The sequence below is a fragment of the Zonotrichia albicollis genome, chromosome 2, assembly GCF_047830755.1.
Source record: "Zonotrichia albicollis isolate bZonAlb1 chromosome 2, bZonAlb1.hap1, whole genome shotgun sequence".
Taxonomy (NCBI): Eukaryota; Metazoa; Chordata; class Aves; order Passeriformes; family Passerellidae; genus Zonotrichia; species Zonotrichia albicollis.
The window spans coordinates 80,614,942-80,637,150 of record NC_133820.1 but is presented as its reverse complement, the minus strand read 5'-3'; the positions used below and the strand labels follow the sequence as shown (position 1 = coordinate 80,637,150).

Here is a 22,209-nt window from a genome sequence, read left to right as displayed (position 1 = left end):
CAGTCAGAGACAGCTCAGTGTACCAAATCATGTTTTGTTGACAAAAAGGGCATAGTTGAGCTCTAAATGGTGTTTCATCATCTTTGTCAGCCTGAAATTTCAGATAGTTGTAACCAAAGGATACTAACAGTGCATTCTTAGTGGTGATTTGTTCTCAGCTAGAAACACCAAAATATTTTCATTGAGCCACTGGAACATTCCAGATTTGTAGCCAAACCTCATGTAAATTGCAAGGTGAAAATGGGTACTGTGTTACGATTTGATATGTGTATTCTTCATTCTCTGTTATTTGAAGTCAGATGAAAAATCTGAAGGAGACTGTGATAGTGATCTGTATTCAGCCTGGGGTATGTGGCCCATAAAAATTGCTGCCTCCTGTTAGTCTGCAAAGCTTAAATTAACTAACTTGCAGGAAACTTGATTTCCTCAATATCCTATTGAGGAAAACATTGTTTTTCAGGCTATGTAGTGTAATTCAGGGTAGTTGGAACCAACTAGAAGGAAAGGGTCCTAATTTAGCTCAATTTGAAGGTGCAAGACTGATACCGGAATGATCGGTCACTAACATGTTTTGATGGTTTCTACCATCCTGACACAACAAGTAGCTAGCATTGATTGCAAAACCCAAAAACAGCCACCAAACCCAAAAGCTCTGGCCTGGAGGTGGTTTTTCTCACCCCTTCATAGACCAACCCCCTTGTTAAGGTCACTTTATCCTGGACAACACCCCTTTCTTGTGTGATGTGTACCTCTTTGCAGATTTGTCAGATAAAAAAGCACAGCAATACAGGTCTTGAAAACTGCTGTAGGGATGATGTACATCCTAATTGCTAAGCCTTTCTGCCTTAGTCAGTTCTTCAGTTGGAATCCAGGTGCATGCTCCATCGAAGAGCTGCCTGTGGAGGTGTTATGGAGCTACGAATCCACTGTGCTATACAGAAATATTCCCAGTAAAGAGGTGCTGTATCAGATAGAAGACACAGATGATGCAATTTTTCATCATGGTCAGAAATGAGCATAAAAGAACTCCTGATCTGTTTTTGATTGTATTGTCTGTCAGTGGATCTGATCCTTAAGTAATTTCTAGTTATAGGTTGAAGTTTTGTATTAACTAATTAGGTTAGCTGTTGCAAAAGGGAAGAAGGCTCTTTCCAGGCCTATGCCTGCTCAAAATCTGGAATGTAGGTTTTTCCTCTAAATTAAAGTTTTTAATCCAGGTCCTAGCAAACTGTCATAACGATTTTCTGAAGTAACATGATGCAAGGAGTCCTAATTTGCAAGACTTTGTTTTTTGGTTTGTCTGTGTTTAGAATGCTGTCAGCAATGATTCAGTTTATATTTTTACAAGGACCTTGAAAGTCCTAGCTTTGTCTGTTGTGAGAATCTTAAGTATTACAAGTAAGAGGACTGTTAATAAGCAAAACCTTGCACATTTTGGAGTAATTTATGTATGAAATCCTTTACATTGTTCTGGTTTTGGAGTTTTGTTGGTTTTGTATTTTGTTTTTTAAATTATCCTCAGAATAAATATAATTTCTTAAAAAAATTCTTTAGGGAAAGAAGGTTCGTACACTTAGCTCTTACCTTTTGTTATGTATCCTTAAGTTTGTTCCTTACACATCATTCTGTCCTTTATGTTGTTATAGATAAAATCCATATTTCCATTGATACTTTCATCACTTTTATCTGTGGAGTTTGAAAATAACCTTCCAAGAGAATGGTTTTATACCATATGGATAGAATATATGCATCTCTGGTTTTAAGAAACCAATAGGATGCCTTACATTTGTTCTCTATGGAATAGGTGCCTGATAATGTTTGAATGGTAAAAAACATGATAGTGAATAACAAGTGGAAGATTTTGTGGTGCTGTAGTAATTCCAGCTAATAGCAAGAAGCCTCTGCTCTAACCTTGCTGTGGAAAAAAAAGGAAGAAACTATTGAAATAGCTGTTTAAAAGATATAGAAGTAGAAAGATTATTTTATTTTAAAATGGCTAGTTAACTCTTTAGCAAATGAAAAAAACCAAATTTTGGTAAAAAAAGCTGACTAAAGATAATACTGCAGTAGCACAACTGAGAAATGGTAATCCCAGGCTGAAAGAAATAATAAATTTGAAAATGCAAATCTGGTGAAATTTTCAGCAGTGAATGAAATGTGTGTGTTAAAAAATCAGAAGTTTGTACTGATTATTGTAGGGTATAACAGAAATATTTCCAAGTTAATGCATGCTTACATTATGGTGTTTTGGAACATTATAACTTTCTTGATTACAGCAGAAAAATGAAGTTATACACAGCAGCCATGGGAAACTAGCAACAAACTGTAACTCTTAAGACTGCTGTCTTGTCACTGGCATTTCAGAACCTGTTAAGCCTATTTCTTTTTACTCTGAGAGCTCTGTTCCAATTTTTTTTCTTCCTTACTGTCTTTCTTTGCTTCTCTTAGGTTCGCAAATTTGTGGCCAAGGACAGTGCAGGGCTTCGTATCCGTAGCCACCCTTCCCTTCAGAGTGAGCAGATAGGCATAGTGAAAGTCAATGGATCCATCACTTTCATTGATGAGGTAATCCATAAGACATTTCTATTGAAAATTGGGCTGACATGTAAAGGTAATTCATGCAAAATAATGGGGTTTTTTTTCCATGTTTAGATGCTGACATATGCAACCTAAGACCATAAATTGCAAAAATCTAAATTTACTAATTTAGTTTTTCAAGCTGTCATTTCCTTTAATTTACTTACTTCAAACCTGTGTAACAAACATTTGATACTGATACAAGGAAAGAAAATTCCTGGAATTCATCTTACAATAATACATCTTAAGATTTAGCTTTTCACTACTTAATATTTCAACTCTACGCAAAAATTCAGATGCAGATGTCCTTTTCATTACATCTGTTACTTAGAGATCTGGAAGATCACTACCAGTGTGTTAGACTACTATGCATGTATTTTTCTTACAATATAACTTCATATGCGAGGAATATTTTTGTGATTTACAAATTCATACCAGCAATGGAAAAATGGGAAGTGGGGAATTTATAAAGCTTATTAAGGCTTGGCTTTCTTTTCTCTTTTGTTTCAAAGCAATTCTCGTTTACTGCATGATCTGATTTAAATTTGTCTTCATGCCTTGACTTATAAAAAGATATGCTTCCCCATTGCTTTGGAATTCTGATTTTGTCAATATTCCTCTTTACCTCTGCTTTTGTTGTATCAGCATTGTAAGGATTGTTGCTTCTTTGCTGCTCTTGTCTGCCTGAAGTCTGTTAATCCTTGCTAGCTCCAGAACAGTTACAGGAGGGCATGGTTCGTTCTTGTTGCTTGTTTCCCATAGATCCACAATGATGATGGTGTTTGGCTGAGGCTGAATGATGAAACAATAAAGAAGTATGTTCCAAACATGAATGGTTACACTGAAGCCTGGTGTCTGTCTTTTAACCAACATCTTGGCAAGAGCCTTCTGGTACCTGTTGACGTAAGTAAAAGGTGCCTTTGAAAAATATCCAAAAGTACACTCTATCCTCATTACAAGACTTTCTTTAATTAAGGCTGCAAAAAGTCCTGAGGTAAACGATATTTTAATTATCAAATACAACCTTATATGTGTGCATTTTGGAGGGCTGCTGTGTAATGAGGGTGGAGTGTAGAAAGGTATGAGGCTTTTTATACTGAAGCCTCTTCTCCTAGAAGAGAAACAAGTGCAGGGACTGCTTTAATAAGAACAGAATACTTTTAGGTTGTGGTCTGCACCAGGTGTTTCTTACACTAGCTAGCATTGTCTGTGAAGTGTCCACTGGTGCTTTGATTTCAGAAGAGGCTTACAGCCTACAGTGAATCAATGTAATTGTTGCTTTTTACAAGACCCAACCAACCAAAAAGTTTTTTAGGCTCTGGGTTGTGGGGATGTTTTTTGTGAGTTTTATACCTGAATCCTTAAGTTACCACTTCATTAGCTAGTCAAAGAACCCTAGAGAGCTTCAAGACAAACATTGAATTTATAATAAGAGTTAACAGGAAGTGAATACCTTTAATGGTGATTGTCATCACTACAGTTAAAGGCTAGACCTTTTCTGGAAACCAATTACAGTTTTTTGAAAAATGTGAAAGACAAAAAAGAAAAAGCTTTATTAGCTAAACCAGTGTTTCGCAAAAGATTCATGGAAGTGCTGGCCTTTCTGGCTCACCTGTTTTCATGCATTCCCCAGAATGGGCAGTACCTTGTTTTCTTATGGGCAGAATGTGAGAATCAGGTTGATACTGCTATTTAGATTTGATTTGTCATCTTATCTGAGTAAGCTGCTGCTACACTTGAAGATAGTTGAGAAATATTTCATGAAATTAAACACTGCAACAGTAATATTATGCTGTTCATGTTTTTTTGGTTGTAGAGGAACTGAGATATTCCCAGTTCCTGTGAAATTGGGCTATTTGCTAGTAGCTAAAACTGGAAATTCATAATGCCCTGTGGCTGTTCTGCCAAACACTGTTATGTGATGTGAATAGGTCTTCTTGTCGACAAATTATTTGTTGATATGTTTCTATTTGTAGATTTTTTTTAATAGAATCCTTGTTTGGGAAATTATTTCAATTTTGGATTTGAGAAGCAAATTATTTCTGTACTCAGAAATCAGTCACTCAAATATGCCTGTCATCACAGTGTTTTTCTAGTCTGCTGTAGAATGTATGAAAGCATGGAAAAAAATAGGCTTTGTTTAAAATTTGCCTGTATTTTTTGCCTTAGAAATTGGTTGCCATTAGAAAGTTGCTGTATTATACTTCCATGAAATATTAACAGTTCTGTGCAGTAGTTGTATCTTACCAGTTCACCCATGGTAAAAGTGAATTTATCGTGACTAAGTAACTAACTTCAGCAAATTTTTATCTAGATGGGTATTACAGTCTGGTAGATTTTTATTAGTTGTGGTTAGTGGTTTTTTGTGGTGTTTGTTTTTTTTAGTTTAGCTATCTTCAGTACCTTTTTACTTGTTGAAGGGAATGTTTTTGAGCTCAGCAATTGTCTGTGATTAGCAAAAACTTACTGCTTGGCATATTTCATACAGCTCTGGTATACATGTGGTTCTAGGGAAGAGCATATGCTGTGCTCCTTGAGAGAAGCCTGCAAAGAAATGTCTGCCATTAATAACTGAGCATTCAATCTTGACAGCATAATTTTGAGAATTCAAATTTCATATGAATAAGGAGGTCAGGTACAATCAAATGTGAAAAAGAGCATTCAGTTTTCAAACATTTAGTTCTCTGCATCTGAAGTTCAGATGAAATTCTCTCTTGGTTTTGGGGGTTGTTGAACACTCTTATGAATTAGTTTTGTTACCATTTAGACTGTTATGAGCTTCAGATATGCCTAATTTTCTTTTAGGTAGCCAGTCACACGTCTTGACTGACACAAGTTAAACGTCATGTGCTTTCTTAGCTTCTGCTCTGTGAGTGGCAGCCAACATAGCAAAAGGGTTATGAGAGCAACTCTTTCAGCAGTGCAGGCATGTGCAAGAAATGTTCTGAATGTTCTGAGCTACTGTCAAGAGTTTCCTTGCGTGGCTCTGATTTTCAGGCGGACTTGGCATATCCTGAAACTATTTTATTTCATTATGACGGTATATAAGCAGTAAGATTTTTTGGTTTTATATATATATATATATATATTTTATAATAAGAGGAAAAAGGAAGAAAATAGTTTTCTAATGTTCTGTATTTTAAAGGTGACAAAACATAATGTTCAGAGGCTGACTTTTGAATGCCTTAAGTCTTTACAGCATGCTAGTCTAGCATATACTGCTTTCTTACTAGATCCTTCCTTTGCACAGATACTGCTTTCTTGGTAGGAAGCTTAAAATCTTTTTTATGGTGATTACTAGGTTGAAAATATTTCAAATTATACTCTCTTTTTTTTCCTCAGAATTGTCCAAAAAGCTGTTTGCAAGTTGTCAAATTTGATTTTTGCAGTCGTCTAGAGATGAATGATTTATGTCAAAAAAGATACTGAATTAAGTAATAAATGCTAAAGTTTTGTTAGATTAAACTGTGGTATAATTCATATCTGCTCAATCCTGTTGATTTGTGTAGCTGAAGGACTTGATGAGCAGAATGCAGTAGAAAAAATTTTGACTGTGTGAGATTTTTTGAAGCCAAGCTGTTCAACCAGTTTTGGCTTAAAAGGAAGACTGGAGAAAGTCTCTTGTGTGACTGAAAATGCAAAGGGAAGATCAAATGCCTGAGCTAGTTCATGTATTCCCTGTATAAATAGATGTCACATTTCTTCAACTAGACTCCATTTTCTGTTCAACTCTGAGTGGGCAAACTTGTCATCTCCAATTACATTGCTTTCTCATGTTTAAATATACAGGCTTTTTATAATCAATCCCGTAAGTAAATAAAATTTCTCAGTGCATTTTGGAAAATATGTAAAAACTTTTTAAAAAATTTTTAGTTATTCTGTTTTTTTACTATATTATGGAACAGTGAGCAGATTAAAAACAGTAGAGGTTCTTGGCGGTGTTAATTGTGACCTCTTTTCATCTTGATGTATATTTTGTATCTTCATTTTATGTATGTTTATTAGCATTAACTAGGTATTTTATGATAAAGCAAATACTAAATATTGTGGATCTCATAAATGCACTTTCTGTATTTTTATTAGGGCTATTATAATTGAAGATAAATTATCATAGGAAAGGGGAGATTGATGATATTGCCAGTGCTTTATTTATTTGAGCTGCGCTCATTTACTTTCTTAGAAAGTCTTCAGCTCTTCTTCTGTTGCTCTTGTCCTTTCACAAGGAACTGCTTTACAGCCCTGGTCTAAAATTGTGTTTCCAATCCATTGTAGATAATTATGAGATTGTGAATTTAATAGATTGTAATTATTTTTTGAATAAGCTGATTCTATCTCTGGTACTTACTTTCCTTCAGTCTTATGATATTCAGGTATCTGTTTTTGAAAAAATGCTCATAAAATTCCTTATACAGACAATTACTTATTCTTGCTTACACATAGTGCTTAGGAGAAAACATATGATACAAAAGAGTGCACTCTAGGAAGAAATAGAAATTGATCTTGGTCAAACTCTGGAACTTGTCTTTTAAAACATCACATTCGAAGTTCTCACTACTTCATTTTAAATTTAAAACTTTATAAGGAGGAATATTGTACTCTGATGTCCAGCTACAATATTACATTCCCCAGGCACCACAGGCAAATAAGGATTGCAAAACTTGTTTTTTCAAACCATTATTGGAATGGAAGAAAGAATTAATATTAGTATGTAGGCTCCAGTGCTTGATCACAGAACCTCAGAAAGCTGAATGTTCTGTAGGAACACTGAAGGACGTTGACAAAAATTTCTGCCATTGTTTTAAGCATGATGGAAAGCAATCGAAGAGTAAGACTGTGTTGGATAAAATGTCAAGATGACTGCTTAAGATAAGTCTTCGTTTTGAAAAATAATCACTGAGGTTTTAAATGCTTCTTAGTGGACCAATCATTTTTTGTGGCAAAACAAATTAATTTTTTTTAATCTCTGAAACTTTGAATTTATTGGAAAAACCATGAATTTCTAAAATTAAATTTGGATCTCGGAAGGTAAAGTCTTGAAAGAAAGCATCAACTAAATTTACAAATGATAACATAAGGGCTAAATTCAAAGCTTCTATCTAGTATTTTCTCAGAATGAAAACCTAGTTCCCAAATAGCTGCCTGATCTATTCATTTAAACTGGTGTGCAGTGTTATAATAAGCAGGAAGCTCTCAAGTTCACAGAGCAAAAGAGAGCTTCTAGTTTGATCTTCTTGGTGTTTCTAAGCCAGCATGGTCCCACTTCACTGCTGTTGGTTTCCCTTGTGTATTTTACACATAGAGCTCTATGTAGAAAAATAGATCTTTGAAACGATACCTTAATATTTCAGGTATGGGTAGTCCATGTTTCTCAGTGGAAGTCCATCAGAAAAAAGGCGATATGCTGCAGAGTAATAGAATCAGACAGTTTAAGTAGGTTGGATGCCTCTGAAGTACACTCATGAGGCACATGTCGACTTTTTATAGTTGCCATAGTTTTATGCTGAGTTGATAAACCTTTACTTTGCTAATCTTCCTATCTGAGACCCTTCCCCAGTGCCCCACAGCATATATCACTAGTGCACGGCTACCTCTTCAGTTGTGGGTAAAGGTGCTCAATTCTAAAGAAATGCTGGTGGTGTGGCAATTTCCCCCTTTGTCAAAATGGCAGATCATTTGTACTATTGAAACTTACTGTTTACAAGCTGTATGTAGTAGATTATTTGCTTCTATCACGTGGTAAAAATGTAGATTTGCTTACTTTTAACATGTTAGTGCTTTTTCAAGGAACACAGATGAAGCATGCCAAGGGTGTTTTGTACTTGTTTCTGCCTGAAAGGATTTACTGCCTTAGCTACTGTTAAATTTTAATGTGGCTGCTGAGCAGGGATTTCATTTGGTTCCCATATCAGGATGGGATAAGAAATTAGATTTTAATACTTGAGTTCATATAGATGAAATGGGTGCTTTGTCAAAGGGATGCCATCATAAATACAATTATTAGTTCTGCTATATGTATACTGTTCTTTCATTTGACAGAAAATTTCCTTGAAATGAGTAGAAACTAGCTTATGGAAAAAAGATGGCTTCTTTTTCATGTTTTCCAGTGATAAAAAATGCTGTCCTCACTGTATTTTGGGAGGAAAAATTAAGGAGGAGCAGCAGTGTTTATTTCGATAGTGTGTGCAATTGGTTAAAAAATTAGTGATGTCTCTCTGGCAGCTATATTTGGGTTACAATTATTTATAACAAACTTGTTAATGCATTGTATGTTTTACAAAACTAATGGAATTTAGCAATTGTTCTCCATACAGCACTGAAGTTTTTGGCTCCAGTTAAAAGTACAGTTTTGATGTGCAAACTGGTGAAATCATTCTGTGCAAGTAAACTCCTTTCAGCAACAGAGAGCTTAGCCCTTCTGCATCTCTTTGGTTCTGACTGGGTGACTAAAATTCTGTGTGCACTTGTCCTGCACTGGTTGAAATCATCTTTTAGAACAGGAGACCATCTCACTAGAAAACTGGTTTGTGATGGGACCAGCTACCGTTTCTTGGTAACAGAAATACGAGATTTTTCTGTGTCTGAAGTCTCAAGCTTTGTAAGAGATGTCTGGCTCTTAATTTCAGTAAATGGCATGACACACTACATCCATTTTGAGCTTTTGACATACTAAACTGTTTCTGTGTAATGGATTATTTGCCATGGTGAGCAATGGACTCAGGTGACTTGATTAGGAAAACAAAAGTTCCCCCTTTTTTCAAAACATTCTACCAGTAAATTTACTTGAGGAGAAACTTTGCATTATGCTACCTTGAGCTTCTTCCTCCAATATTTCTTTGTTCCCATTTCTTTGTTGATATATGTCTCTTTTTTTCAAACTTTGTTGCTCAGAATGTCTTTAATGCTAGCCAAGGAGTAAGGGATTTGGACTTTTTTTCATGGACTTCCAAAGCTTTACCCCCTAAGGTGAGTTAAATTACAGGAACAGTCACACTGTATCTCATGTTTTCAGAATGCACCTTATGACTCAACTTTATGCTCAATATTCCTTGAAGTCTGTTTTACTGTGACTTACTTTTATAGGAAATAGCAGATTTGCATTCAGTGCTGTATCTGTGTCTCTTTCTTCTAAAATGAGAAAAAAGTACTAGGGCAGATTATTGGATTTTTATTAATTAATAAGTAATGCTCTCCTTTTTTAACAAACCAAATTAGGAATTCAGAGAGGTGGCCTAATAACATAACAAAGCCTTTCATTCTCTCTTAGAGCAGAATTGACTGGTAAATATTTTTCTGTTATTGGAGGCTCCACATAAAGTTGCGGCATCCAATAAGATGATATTTATATCAGTAAAGCCACCACACAGATATTTAATAAATACTCAGACCATTCTTAATGGGTTTTTAAAAATTATTTCATTCTAGGAACATTATATGTTATGTACAGTTAAGCTGTTTAAAGTGACTGTTGTGTTTGCCTGAATATCAGTTCTGTAATGTTTTGAGATGGATTTTTTTTTAAATGAAATTTGTAATGAAGACAATAATGTGAAGTACATTTTGGTTTAGAGATTTTAAAACTTGTTTGTCCACTGGTTGTTTTTCCCCAGAATAGCAGACTTTATTATGTCAAGATCTAAACTATGTTTAAATTGTCTTTTTTTTCTCTCAAACCAGTTTACCTCAACTTGCATTAACTTGCTTTGTAAGTTACATATTTACATAATAGAATCATTTTTGTGTAAAGGCTTCTTGAAAAAAACTCCTGTATTAGTCTGGACACATGCACAGACTTCCATACTAAAAAAAAGCTGAAAACGTGATAATTAAAGAGATCAGAGGAAATTTGCATTCATTTAAAAGTAAATAATGTAACCAGAAGTTTGATTTAAATGTGACCAAGAAACTATTATTTCTCACAGCAGTAAGTGAACTCCTGGAAGGTGTTTTTGTGGGAGATTATCAAGGCAGAAAGTATCAGCATATTCAGAAGAAATTAAGTTTTGATAAATCAGATTGATAAATAGACAGTAAAGAAAATAGGGTATACCCTCTAACATCCATAATAAAAAGGCTTTAAGTGCTGTTGGTATATAAAGGGACAGACCACTAGTAAAGATTTTATGCTGCTTCTAAAAAGCTTCTCCTGTTGCTGAACACAGTAAACTGAATGAGGTGAACCCCTGGCTTCATCCAGCAGGACATTATGTAGTTGGTAACTTTCCTTAATGTTCCTTTAGAATACCTTTGACTTTGACTGTAGTGGAACTTGGTCCTGCTTCTCACTTGCATTCTTCTGAAATAATTGCACATTTGTTACTTCTATCCCTCATGGTTTTTTTTACAAAGCCTTTCAGTTAAGCTGTTGCTGACTGAAAAATCTATGCTAATTTTTCTCTTCTTTTAGTAACTACCACTTTTTTTGGTAAGAAATTCAAAGTGTTTTCCTACTTCAGGTTTGGATATATATTTTATCAGCAAATAGTACAAAATAATATTGAATTTCCTTTCCATAGCCCCAGACTTTAAAAAAATTTCACAGATAGAGCAGGAGGAATGTATATGTATCCTGAGAAATGTCAGCGAGGATACAGGTTTAGTGAAAGCAGTTAGATTAAATAATTTGTATTTGATGTTAGATATGAGCTATTATTTTTATACAAATGGTTACATTCATAGCACTTTTGCTTGAAGAGTAATGTCAGGAGTAATTCAATTGATATGCAATTCAGTAGTGGTTAGTTGTTCAGCACTGCACACTAAAATGAGCAATGTAACTAGGCTAGGATCTCCTTTAGCTCTGAAATTTACCTTTTGTAGTCTTGAAGTAAGTGTTTCTTATCTCAGTAGTTTAAAGGTGGTATTAATAGGTTTTATTCTGTTCTGTTTTGCCTTTTTTTTTAATTTCTCAGGAATCTAGGTCTAATGCTGATGATTTTTTCAAAGACCTGAATTCACACTGCCCACAGGAAGCAGTGATGCAAGAACAAGACATGCCATTCCTTCGCGGTGGACCTGGAGTGTACAAGGTAGTGAAGACTGGCCCATCAGGTCACAACATCAGAAGCTGCCCTAACCTTAGAGGTATCCCAATTGGAATGTTAGTTCTGGGAAACAAAGTCAAGGCAGTGGGCGAGGTATGGATCCTTGTAGCTTCAGTTCATGTCTTCATAGATACCAGTATATAACAGTAGTAACCACAGCAAAAGAATCTGCCTCTGTCCAGGTTTGCTTTTCCCCTCCTCATGCTAATTACTGGCCTTTGACCTTGGTTTATGTTATCAGTACTAATGCAGTCGTGTCTCTTGCCTTTTTGCATTGATTGGAATAATGTTAAAATTGCACTGCAGTTACCTGTGCTTGCTTATGTATTTCTGTTATGGTATTCCTTGCAAAATTGTGTTTCTTGATCTACTTTTTTGTCCTATTCTTTGAAAGAATTCTGTTTCATGATAAAATGTTTTCCTAGGACCTAACCATTTAACAATTCCTGTTTCTCTTTACTGATTGTATCAATTTGTTTAGTTGCTGAACTATTGTTATTGTTCTGGGTTTTCCAGTTGTGATGTTTTATGGTTAAATAGGGCTTAAGGATGAAGTGTGTCATGCTATTTCCTAAATATCAGGAACAAAATTAATACTCATAAAAACCTTTCATGTATATCTTGGTATTATAATTCTCCTGTTGCCACCATCGATTAGAAGGTATATCTTGGTGACTATTTCTCTCCAGTTTTTATTTAGGCTTATGTGGATTTTCTGAAGTAGTGGTGTTGGTGTTTTGCTTCTTCTGAATATAAATAGGTCTAAAATTTTTTGAATTACTCCTAAATGTAAATATGCCATAAATAGGTTTGTACTTCAGTCTGCCTCAGCCTGTGGCCTTAATTTAAGAAACTTTTTTTTTAACATTTACTTTCTAATAGAAAGATTGAAATTTAATGTGTTTTCCAGATACTATAAGTAGTTGCTGAATCATACTACTGAATTATTTGAGAAGTCAATAAATTGTGCTTTTTTATGTGTGTGCATCAGGTGACTAATTCAGAAGGTACGTGGGTGCAAATGGATAAGAACAGCATGGTAGAGTTCTGTGAAAGTGATGAAGGCGAGGCATGGTCATTAGCTAGAGACAGAGGTGGAAACCAGTACCTTCGACATGAAGATGGCAAGTGGTTGTTTTATTTTTTTTCCATTTACTTTTTAAAGAAAATAAGCAATCTAAAGAGGAGAAATAAAGAAGTATCTGAGTTTTGAGCGGGTATAACATTAGCTTATGTATTTTCATTTGAATTATGTTGCACGGTCGGACTTAAAAGTTGTTTATAAACATTCTTAAAACTATTTTTTTAAAAAAACAGTCAAATTTTTTGTATTATTTCTTCTGTACCAGTTATGGTTATGGGTGATAATTTTAACCACCTTTTTTCTTTTAGCTCTGGGGTTAATTTTTATCCATCTGTTTTCCAAAAAGTTTTTTTATGAAAAGCTTTGACCTCAGCAGTTATACTCTGCTTGTGTTTTTAGGTCACACTTATTGTCAGCCTCTTATTAGTTAATTTTAACAGACTCTTTGCCATTTTTTTGGTTTTCACATTTGCTGCTGAAATTCATTTCACACATAGATACTCTAACAATTTTAATCACATTACTGTATCAGAACAAAGCAATTCCTTGCTAATACATAAGTGTTTCTGTAGACTGTTGCAGCTTGACTTTCAGGTGTAAAACCTTCTGCAAAGAAGGGGAATAGTCAAGAGATTTTCATTAAATATATAAATGTTTATGTAATGCTTCAAACACTCCTTCAGAAGTCATAGCTTTTCTAATTTTAGTTGTGTCCGATAATGTCAAGTTCTGAGGTGCTCAAAGAGCCCAAGTAGAGTCCATAAACTAAATAATTGTGAATTGGAACAGTACCTTATTGTTGAAAGCACAGGTATTCAATAATAGGGTTGATAAATTCATTATTTTCTATTTTTATACAGGATTGTTTGCTTTTCCAGTAGAAAATCATTTATCTGAAATCAATACATTAAGCAGTGTGCAAAAATTTCCATTCCAGAATGCTTATTTTGAGAAATACATATAAGTAACTTGACAGTATTGCATTTTAAGTAGTCTTTCATCTTTAGTATTTGACCTATCATTTCATATTGTCTTAAATTTCTCAAAGTATATGTGTGCTCTAAGAAAGAATTCACAAATCAGGAAGACTTCAAACAAGACCCTTGTTTGAAGGTTTGTCTTCAGATTCTTGATGCTTAGGCACTGTTACTGAAAGATGTCTTGGAATATAGCATTGCTCTCACAGAAAAGCAGAAATGCAATCTCCAGGCTTTGTGGACAAAACTCTGTAGTGGGATTTGTGCAATACAGCTCATGGAAATACCATCTTAAAAACTTTCTGATATGAATCCCATGCCTCAATGTAACAGTTGTTTATCTTTTCTAGATGAGTCCCTTTTTACAGGTAGGGTGAAGACAGATGTCTCTGGGACATCTAGCTAAAGGAGTTTAAGCAGTTACCAGTGCAATTACTGAGATTTTTCAACCTGTTCTAGATTCCTAGTCCAACCCAGTGCCATGTAAAATTTTGTGCACTTAAGCCATATCTGAAGGTTATTTTAAACTGATTGTTTTTATTTGCAATGAAATTATTTCAAAATTTATGATCAGCTTCAATGCTTTTGCTAGAGGGAAATAATAAGGATCTACAGGTGCTCTAGCTAGATTTCCAAATGTCCATTTTTTATCCATGAATAGCACCATCTTTCACATTACATTCATGTTCTCATTATGTAAAAAAATTATAATTAAATTTCCATAGTGAGTAGGGTTTCTGTCAGAGACAAGGTAGAACTCTGAATAGCTAGGTCTGTAGACAGTTACAGTACTACAGCAAGATCTAGAATAGCTTCTGATAGAAAAAATTCTTGATCCTTTATTTATGACTGACTAAATTTCCAACTTTATAACTTTCTCCCTCATAACTTGTTTTAACTTGAATAAGTTATGTAGAGTTTGTACTCTGAAATGCAATTTTGTCCTGAAATGCAATTTTTTAAAAATTACTGTTTAAAGAGTTGTGATTTTTTTTTATCCATGTTAATTTTAGTACACTGACAAGAAAAAAAAATTCAAGGTGCCAGCTCAAGCTTTTAAAAACCTGAATCTGGGATATTTCTTCTGAAAGTTTTCATATATATTGTCAGTTGGAATGGTATTTTTGACTACGTTAAGTCAGTAATTTCTCTGTGAATCTAAATAGTCAAGTGGATTCTGTCTCATTTATTTTCATTCTGCTGTAGTTTTGAATATTATGAAATACTTCAGGTTGGTTTGGGTTGGAGGTTGCTTTAGTATCATATAGAAAGTAAAATTACAGTACTCATTTGCAGATACAAATAAATCTGTCAGGAAAAAATGTCTCATGTTCCATGAACTATCCGGGGTAGCTACAATTAAATGTTTAGTGGCCCTAGTTTGTCACTCTGAAAACCATCCTTTGTCCACCTTGCTTTGTCAAAGGGATTTTAACAATTGCTGTCCAAAGAATAAACACCGCTGAATGATGTTACTGAAAAAAACCATGTATCAAATAATGGCATAGCTGCCAACAACTCAGTCAAACAAAACCAGTCTATTTAGTATTAAGTCCTCTGTCTTACTATTTTTAGAGCATGAGTTCTGAAGAACAGGTGTGGGGTTTTTTGAAGAGAATTTAGTCAAGAGGAAGAGTGCTATCGGTGGAAATAAATATCACCTTTTGCTTTGTGACTCATCTTTCTAGTGGAAATCCTTTACTCAGAGGTCTAACCCCAAAGTGATGTGGTTTTTTTGCAGAGCAAGTCCTTCTAGATCAAAATGTGCAGACTCCTCCCCCAAGTCCTTTTTCAATACAAGCTTTCAGTAAGGGGACAAGCTGTAGTAATGGACAAGGGTTTGATTATGGCCTTGGAAATAACAAAGGTATGTTTTTACACTCATATTTTTAATAGCTACATTTTATTACTCATTTTCTGCTTTTTGAGCCACCACAGGTCTTCTCCAAAGCAATAGTATAATGAATTGCAAAGTGTTAAAACTGCTTTTTTCTCTGCTTTAGTTTCACTCAGTCTAAATATTGTGTATAAAAAGACTCAATGAAGATTTGGAAGTTAGTTTGGGATTTCTGCATTGGTAGGCACAAAACTGAAATGCTGAAATGAAAAACACATGTTAAAACAAGATTAGAAAACGATTTTATTTAGAAAGCACGTTTTTAAAAGTCCAGAAACATTTGTCATCTTTCTTCATATTTTTAAAATGCCTTTAGTGAGTTAACAAGGTAAAATATGCCATTTAAAGTTTGTTTTGAAATTAAAAAAAGAAGTTATAAAACTGAAGTTGCCTTTCAGTCATCTGGATACTAGTTACAACTGCTGGGAAATAAATAAAGTCTAGGTTCTTTTACTGATATAAAACAATTGTTTTTTTTAATCATGATTTATTTTGTTGGTGAGATCTAAATACATATATAAAAGCCATCAGAATAAACTCAATCTGCATGCTTTCTGTTCCTTTCTTTGTTAGTTCTAGCAGATCTAATAATACAGAAGGGGCTTTCCATGAGGTTCTTGAGAAGTATTCCTGAAACATGGAGCTCTATAATTTTATTCATACATTGCTGTAGCCTATGCCACTACAAATAAGGGCCTAAGGTGTTCTATGTTTTTTTAGCACCAGCAAATATTTCTTCATGGGATTCTAAATAAAAGAATTTAAAACTTACTTTAAAGGAGAGAAGAGTAGAAAACTAACTATTCCTAAATAGTCTATTCTGTTAGTGTCACAACATGAAATAGTCCTATATCATTTCACAGTGGTTTACTGTGTAGAAAGAGGTTCATACTTGTCTATGCATTGTTATAGGAAACCCTCGTTTTTGGACAAAGGCTGCATAACTTGAGGCATTTTCCTTTTGTTTCTTAGAGCCTTTTAAACCTTTTCCCAGTTCATCCATACTCATTTCAGAGTAATGGTGGAATCACAAAAGTGGAAGTGTTTAAGATGTGAGGCGGTATTACAGCTTGTCTCTCAGTGTCAATTGTGTAATAGTGCAGAAGAATTATCTGTTCTTTTTTTCTGCAAAAATGTATTAAGGCAACAATTTTTTTGTTCTGTGTTGTCCAAAGATAAAATCTTAGTGATAAATATGCTATATTAACAGGCATCCTGATTTCTAAAGACGTTGTGATTCTCTTTACTACCTCTTAAGCAGTTCAAAGGTGTTTCTTTGGGATGATACAGTTACAAAACATTTGGAAGCTACTCCTGGGATTGAATTCCCTACTATTTTGTATGCATTATTTTCTCAAGATACCCTCAAGCTGTGATATTTAGTGTGAATAAACAACTCAGCTACGTGGCTTCATTCAGTCTGTGTACTGTATTTCCTTTTGAATTGCCCAAGAGTTGTGGCAATTATATTGAAAGATTAATGGTCTTACTTTCCCAAAACTAGAATTCTTCAGCAGTACCATTACTTTGTATGCAGTCTTTCTGTATTTTCAGGTCTAAGAAGCTCTGAGTTTTGTAAAAGATAAAAAATGGAAGGCACAGGCACAATCTCTTAGGGGAATTTCCCAAGAAAGCACTTCTTTGGAGGGGCTTGTTTGTTAAAAGTACTTCTATAGAAATGCCCTGGTTTTGATGAAATTTCAGTCCCATCCAAGAGTGTTTCAAAATAACTGATCAAATGTAAAGATCCCCATAATAGGTGTAGGTATAGATCCCCATCCTAGTTTTACAGTAGGTAAGAGTTTCCTACTGTAGAACCATTAATTTTAGGTTTACAGTATTGCCTGCAAGAAAGACTTGATTCCCACAAGGAATCTGTTTGATTTAGCTATGTCTTCTCTCTTCCAGCTTTCTGTGTTACAGGCAAGTTTTTAATATTCCTCATGATTGGCCCTACCCACCTCCATCTTTGATTATTGTGGGCAGATGACTTTCAACTTCTCAGATATTCTTCCCTTTAAAATAATTTCTCATTTTAGAAATTAGGCATGTTACATTTAATAATAATAGCTTGTCAGACATGTAAATCACAGAATAACTGGGGTTGCAAGAGATCTTACAGATCACCATAGGTCCAAACCCACCCTAGACCAGGTTATTCAATCACTTCTAGGTTTTTAAGGTAGGAATGATTGATGCTGAAGTACAGATTCCAGTAGGTTTTAGGTATGCTACTTCCAAAAGAGTGAAATAAAATTGATTCATTGATTCCTCTAGATGATTACTTAGAAGGGCATTCAAGCTATTTTCTGATATTTTGTCATCTTAATTTTTAACCCAAAATATCAAGAAAACAAATTTAACTTTTCAGTTCTTGGGTAATACTGGATTTGATTCATCTGCTGGTATTTCCCTAATTCCTTAAAAAGAAAATTGATAATAATCAAAAAACATTGTAAATTCTGTTTCAGTTGCTAAAATTCTTTACTAGGTTTTCTACAATGCTGTCACAGTCATAGGAATGTGCAGAATAAAGTGACATTGTTAGGATTTGTCTGGTGATGGTTCAAATCAAGAATTTGAGAGAATCTCAGGTGTCTCTTACCTCATATTACTAAGTATACTTCAAGTTACGACATGGTGTGGGCTTCTTACTGAGGCATCGTGTATTTCTAATGCTCACATGGAGTTCTTTGAAAATTGGCATTCAGAAAATAAACTCTTGATTTTAACATCAAGAGTTTATTAATTATAAATTATAATTTATAAATTAGTGTATTGAATGCCTTCATTTGCCTCACAGCAAATGTAGGTAATTCTTCAGAAAACCGGTTCCAGTTCTTAAATGGTACTTACAGATTTTTTAAATTACCTTCAATCTGACCTTGAAAAACAGTGTAACAGAATAGTTTTAAAAATATTTGCAAAAATGAGCAAATATTTACCAAAGCACTGGCACAGAAATACATTTGCCAAAGCCTAATTACATGTTAGCTTTCCCTTATCATCAGTTTTTCTAATGTTTTTTCTGCATGTACTGTTGCATGTGTGTATTACTGTAAGTGCTAGGGATTTCTGTTTTTTCTTTGGCTGCTCTTCATTTTTTAGCAAGGCAAATATAAATCTCTGTTTTGAAATGTTTAAAATAATTGCAGTAAAATATCCATGAGCCTTAAAAAATAGTAATTTTATTGCCATGCATGGAGAGAGATTTTTGTTTAGCCACAACCAGAGTTGTATGTGGCTAAATGAGTTTCATGAGCTTTCTCTATTATCATCATTGAAACTTGGAGTACCATTTTACTCTGCCTTTGTGGAGAATGACAGGTAACAGGTTGTAGTTTTGACTGTTTTGCCCACTACAGGTGACCAACTGAGTGCCATACTGAATTCCATTCAGTCACGGCCAAATCTCCCAGCTCCTTCCATCTTTGATCAAGCTGCAAAACCTCCCTCTTCCCTTGTCCACAGTCCATTTGTGTTCGGACAGCCCCTTTCCTTCCAGCAGCCTCAGCCACAGCTTCAGAGTAAGTTTGTCAGCCTTACCTGCCTCATCAGTCCATTTCTGCAGCTTTCACATTGCTGTTCTCAGTTGCTTACCAGCTGCTAATCATCCCCCAGTGCACCTTTCTGGTTTTGTTTTTTTTTTTAAGTTTTTCATGATTCAGAAGCATGTAAAGTAATGCTCCCAAAGAAGTATACTTGTTCAACTTTAATTTTTATATTGACAGTATTTTGGGTTTGTATGTGTTCTTCACCATAGACAAGTCATGAAAGTGCATTTCCGATATTTTATGCAACTCTGGTTTATAAATAAGGTAAATATTTCATATAGTACAAAATGTTGATAACTCCTTTAACATCAAAAATGCACTTGAGTAAGTACATAGGTGTTAACTTTTCTTACTTCCTAAATTTCTATTTTTGTTGTTGCTCCTAACTTTAGGGATGTAGCAGGACAGTGGGAATAACTTGGCACTACTCATAAGAAATGTTTTGTTAATGTTGTGTTGGGTGTTCATAGGATTGGCGCGGTAAAGAAGTTTGCTCATTGAGGTGAATACCAGCTAACCTGATTACTGATGGGAGGACAGGAAACTGTTTTGATTAATGAAAACTAAAAGCTCAGCATTCATGATGGATAGCTGATACTGCACTAAATTCTCTCTTACATCCAGAACAGGTCAGGTCACAGGAGTACTCCTTTATCCCTGTCTCCCACAAACTCTCTGAGGTGCCTCAGCTCTTTCTTGTTGACCCTGTCAGTCAGTTCAGTGTCTGTGTATATGCAGTCCTGCATCTCTCCAGCTCAGCTTATTGAGGTTACTGTGAAGTCCTTCATGTGAGAGCTAGATTAAGATTTCTAATTTGCTTTTACGAGGATTGTCAGAAATCTTTTGATCACGATCTTCTGTAGTTTTGCTGGACTTAGACCAACATCCTGAAAGCAGAATATTCCAAACTCTACTCAAATTAACAGCTGACTGCCAGTGGCATCAGCACACCCTTATTGAGAATTTGTCAAATATTTATTCTTTCCTCTCACTTTTTGGTTTTCTTTTCAGTTGTTCAGAGAAGTAAAATCAGTTACTCAGCTTTGCATCAAAAGTAACCCTAATAGTATTATTTCAAACTTCAGATGATTTGTCCTTTAGCATTTAGACTTACATTGTATGAAAACAGAAGCATCATTTTTGATTGCCCAACAAGATCTTGCTCAATGGATTCTCTGTCCAAGATGTGTAGATAAACTGTATTCAGTAAGGTACATCCATATTTTGTGTTTTAGTAAGGATACAATTCAAATGGAAGCCTTTTTTTGTCAGGTAGGGGAGGAGCACTGGTGGTCTACCAAATAATAAAATGATGAAACTGGAAAATTTTTTTGAATTTGTGTCTGGGATCTTAGCTTAGTACAAAGTCTCAACCAGTTTGGTGATTTGCCCTTCCAGAAGGGAAAAAATTGTCAGCCTGAACTGGTGTACTGGTCACTGACTGTGATTTGATACAAAGAGTTTTTTTAAAGCAGTTTATTATCCAGTGTCAGGTTTCATGCAGATAATGTAAATTATTCATAAAGGAGAGAAATACTAATGTTTTTGTTTTCACAAAGTTAAAGAATAACATGGGAGATTTCTTGTTTAAATTTCTTTAGACTTTTGCAAACTTGTTCATCCTCCATTTGCAAGTACATCCAAATTCAGCATATAGTCAGGGATGCCTGTAAGACTATATCAATTTACTTGTTCATTTAAAAGTTTTATGCAGTTATATTAGAACTTTCAGTAACAGAAACTAATTTTAAGTATGCAATTTTAATTAATTAATTCTAAATCACTTTATAGCCTTCTGTTACCAAACATGTAATTAAAAGTAATCCACTAAACAACACATCTTTAGTCCATATCAAGTCAATTGAATTTTTGCCCTAGATACACTTAGTTTTAGTTTCCAATTACGTGCTTCATCCATAAGTGCTTCCTGCAGTAAAGTTAGATTTTAAAATTAAAATGAATGCTTATAGTCAGTATACTGTTTTATTAAATGGACTAATGATAGTCTAATAGTTGAAAGAAGTTTTGCCAGCCCAGATTTTCCTGTCTGCAGATGTTATATACTAAATGCCAATCTTGATTGCAAGTCAGCCTAAATAGTTCAGTCTACTGTTTACATTTTCAGTTCTTCCTCAAGTATCTCTATCTCTGGGGAGAAATTTGGTTTGGCATAATTCTGAGGAAAGCTAGGATTCTGCTGAATGCCCTCTAGAATTATTTCCTTTATTTAGATTTTTTTAATAGGAAGAAAAATTTTGATCTGATATAAACATACTTTGTGCTGGTGACAGATTATAGTTTTCCTTAGAAGTGTTTGTAGGTATCTGTTTTTTCAGGAGCTTTTTCTGTCCTTGAGGTTTGGTTTGCAAATTCACTTAAGAAATCAGGAAAGGATTTGTCACAACCTTTTTCCTCCAACACAGTGTCTGGTTATTTTTTTCAGAAATACTACAGTTTAGGACAATCACCTCCTGAGATATAATGCTTGAGGAAATAAAAAGTGCCTCTGTTGCTCCTTTCACATTGTAAATGAGTTACAACAGCACTCTGTGTTATACCAAAGAATGTGTTGCAGAAGGGATATTAGGAAAAGCAAAAGGGAAACTGTTACTCAGTTTTGTGTTACTTGCTAGAAGTCTGAAGGGCTGTTTGTTCTGTCCTGCTTAATTCCTTTGCTACTTTTCAGACATAGCTATACAAGAGATTGTTTTCTTTTTCACAAGGACAGACAAAATTGAGGTACTCTTGCCATTTATTTTAATTCTTTGTTAGTCTTGTGTGCAACTAAAAGTTCAGAAAAGGTAAAAGAGCTGGCAGAACCTACCTTAGAGTACAGGAACATCTCTGTTGACTTGGAGCCTTAGCAAGAATTTTTTTCCAGTAAGATCACAAGTTTATGTATGTTTCTTCCTTGGATATTTGACCAAAACAGGCTGTAATTGCTGCAGCCTGCTTATGCTTGCTTCTGAGAAGCCTGTAAGATGATCAGTAACAGATTTGCTTGTGCAAACTGCCATACCCACAAGATTATTACTGGTTGTTTGATTTATTTGTCAATGAACTTTGCTAAAAGCAGAGA

The 22,209-nt window shown here is 34.6% G+C and overlaps 1 protein-coding gene across 15 annotated transcripts in view; it reads left to right on the top strand.

Moving 5' to 3' along the window:
• MYCBP2 (MYC binding protein 2) overlaps positions 1-22,209 on the top strand; it is a 175,104-nt gene that overhangs the window by 116,197 nt on the left and 36,698 nt on the right. For 8 of the 15 annotated variants that reach the window (XM_074535571.1, XM_026793784.2, XM_026793774.2 and 5 more), the window contains 7 exons: positions 2,449-2,565; positions 3,340-3,480; positions 9,466-9,540; positions 11,487-11,711; positions 12,610-12,742; positions 15,421-15,546; positions 18,942-19,103. In XM_074535571.1, the coding sequence (XP_074391672.1) occupies positions 2,449-2,565; positions 3,340-3,480; positions 9,466-9,540; positions 11,487-11,711; positions 12,610-12,742; positions 15,421-15,546; positions 18,942-19,103 (979 nt within the window). The remainder of the gene's footprint in view (positions 1-2,448; positions 2,566-3,339; positions 3,481-9,465; positions 9,541-11,486; positions 11,712-12,609; positions 12,743-15,420; positions 15,547-18,941; positions 19,104-22,209) is intronic. The other 7 variants (XM_074535572.1, XM_074535573.1, XM_074535570.1 and 4 more) reach the window with 7 other exon arrangements.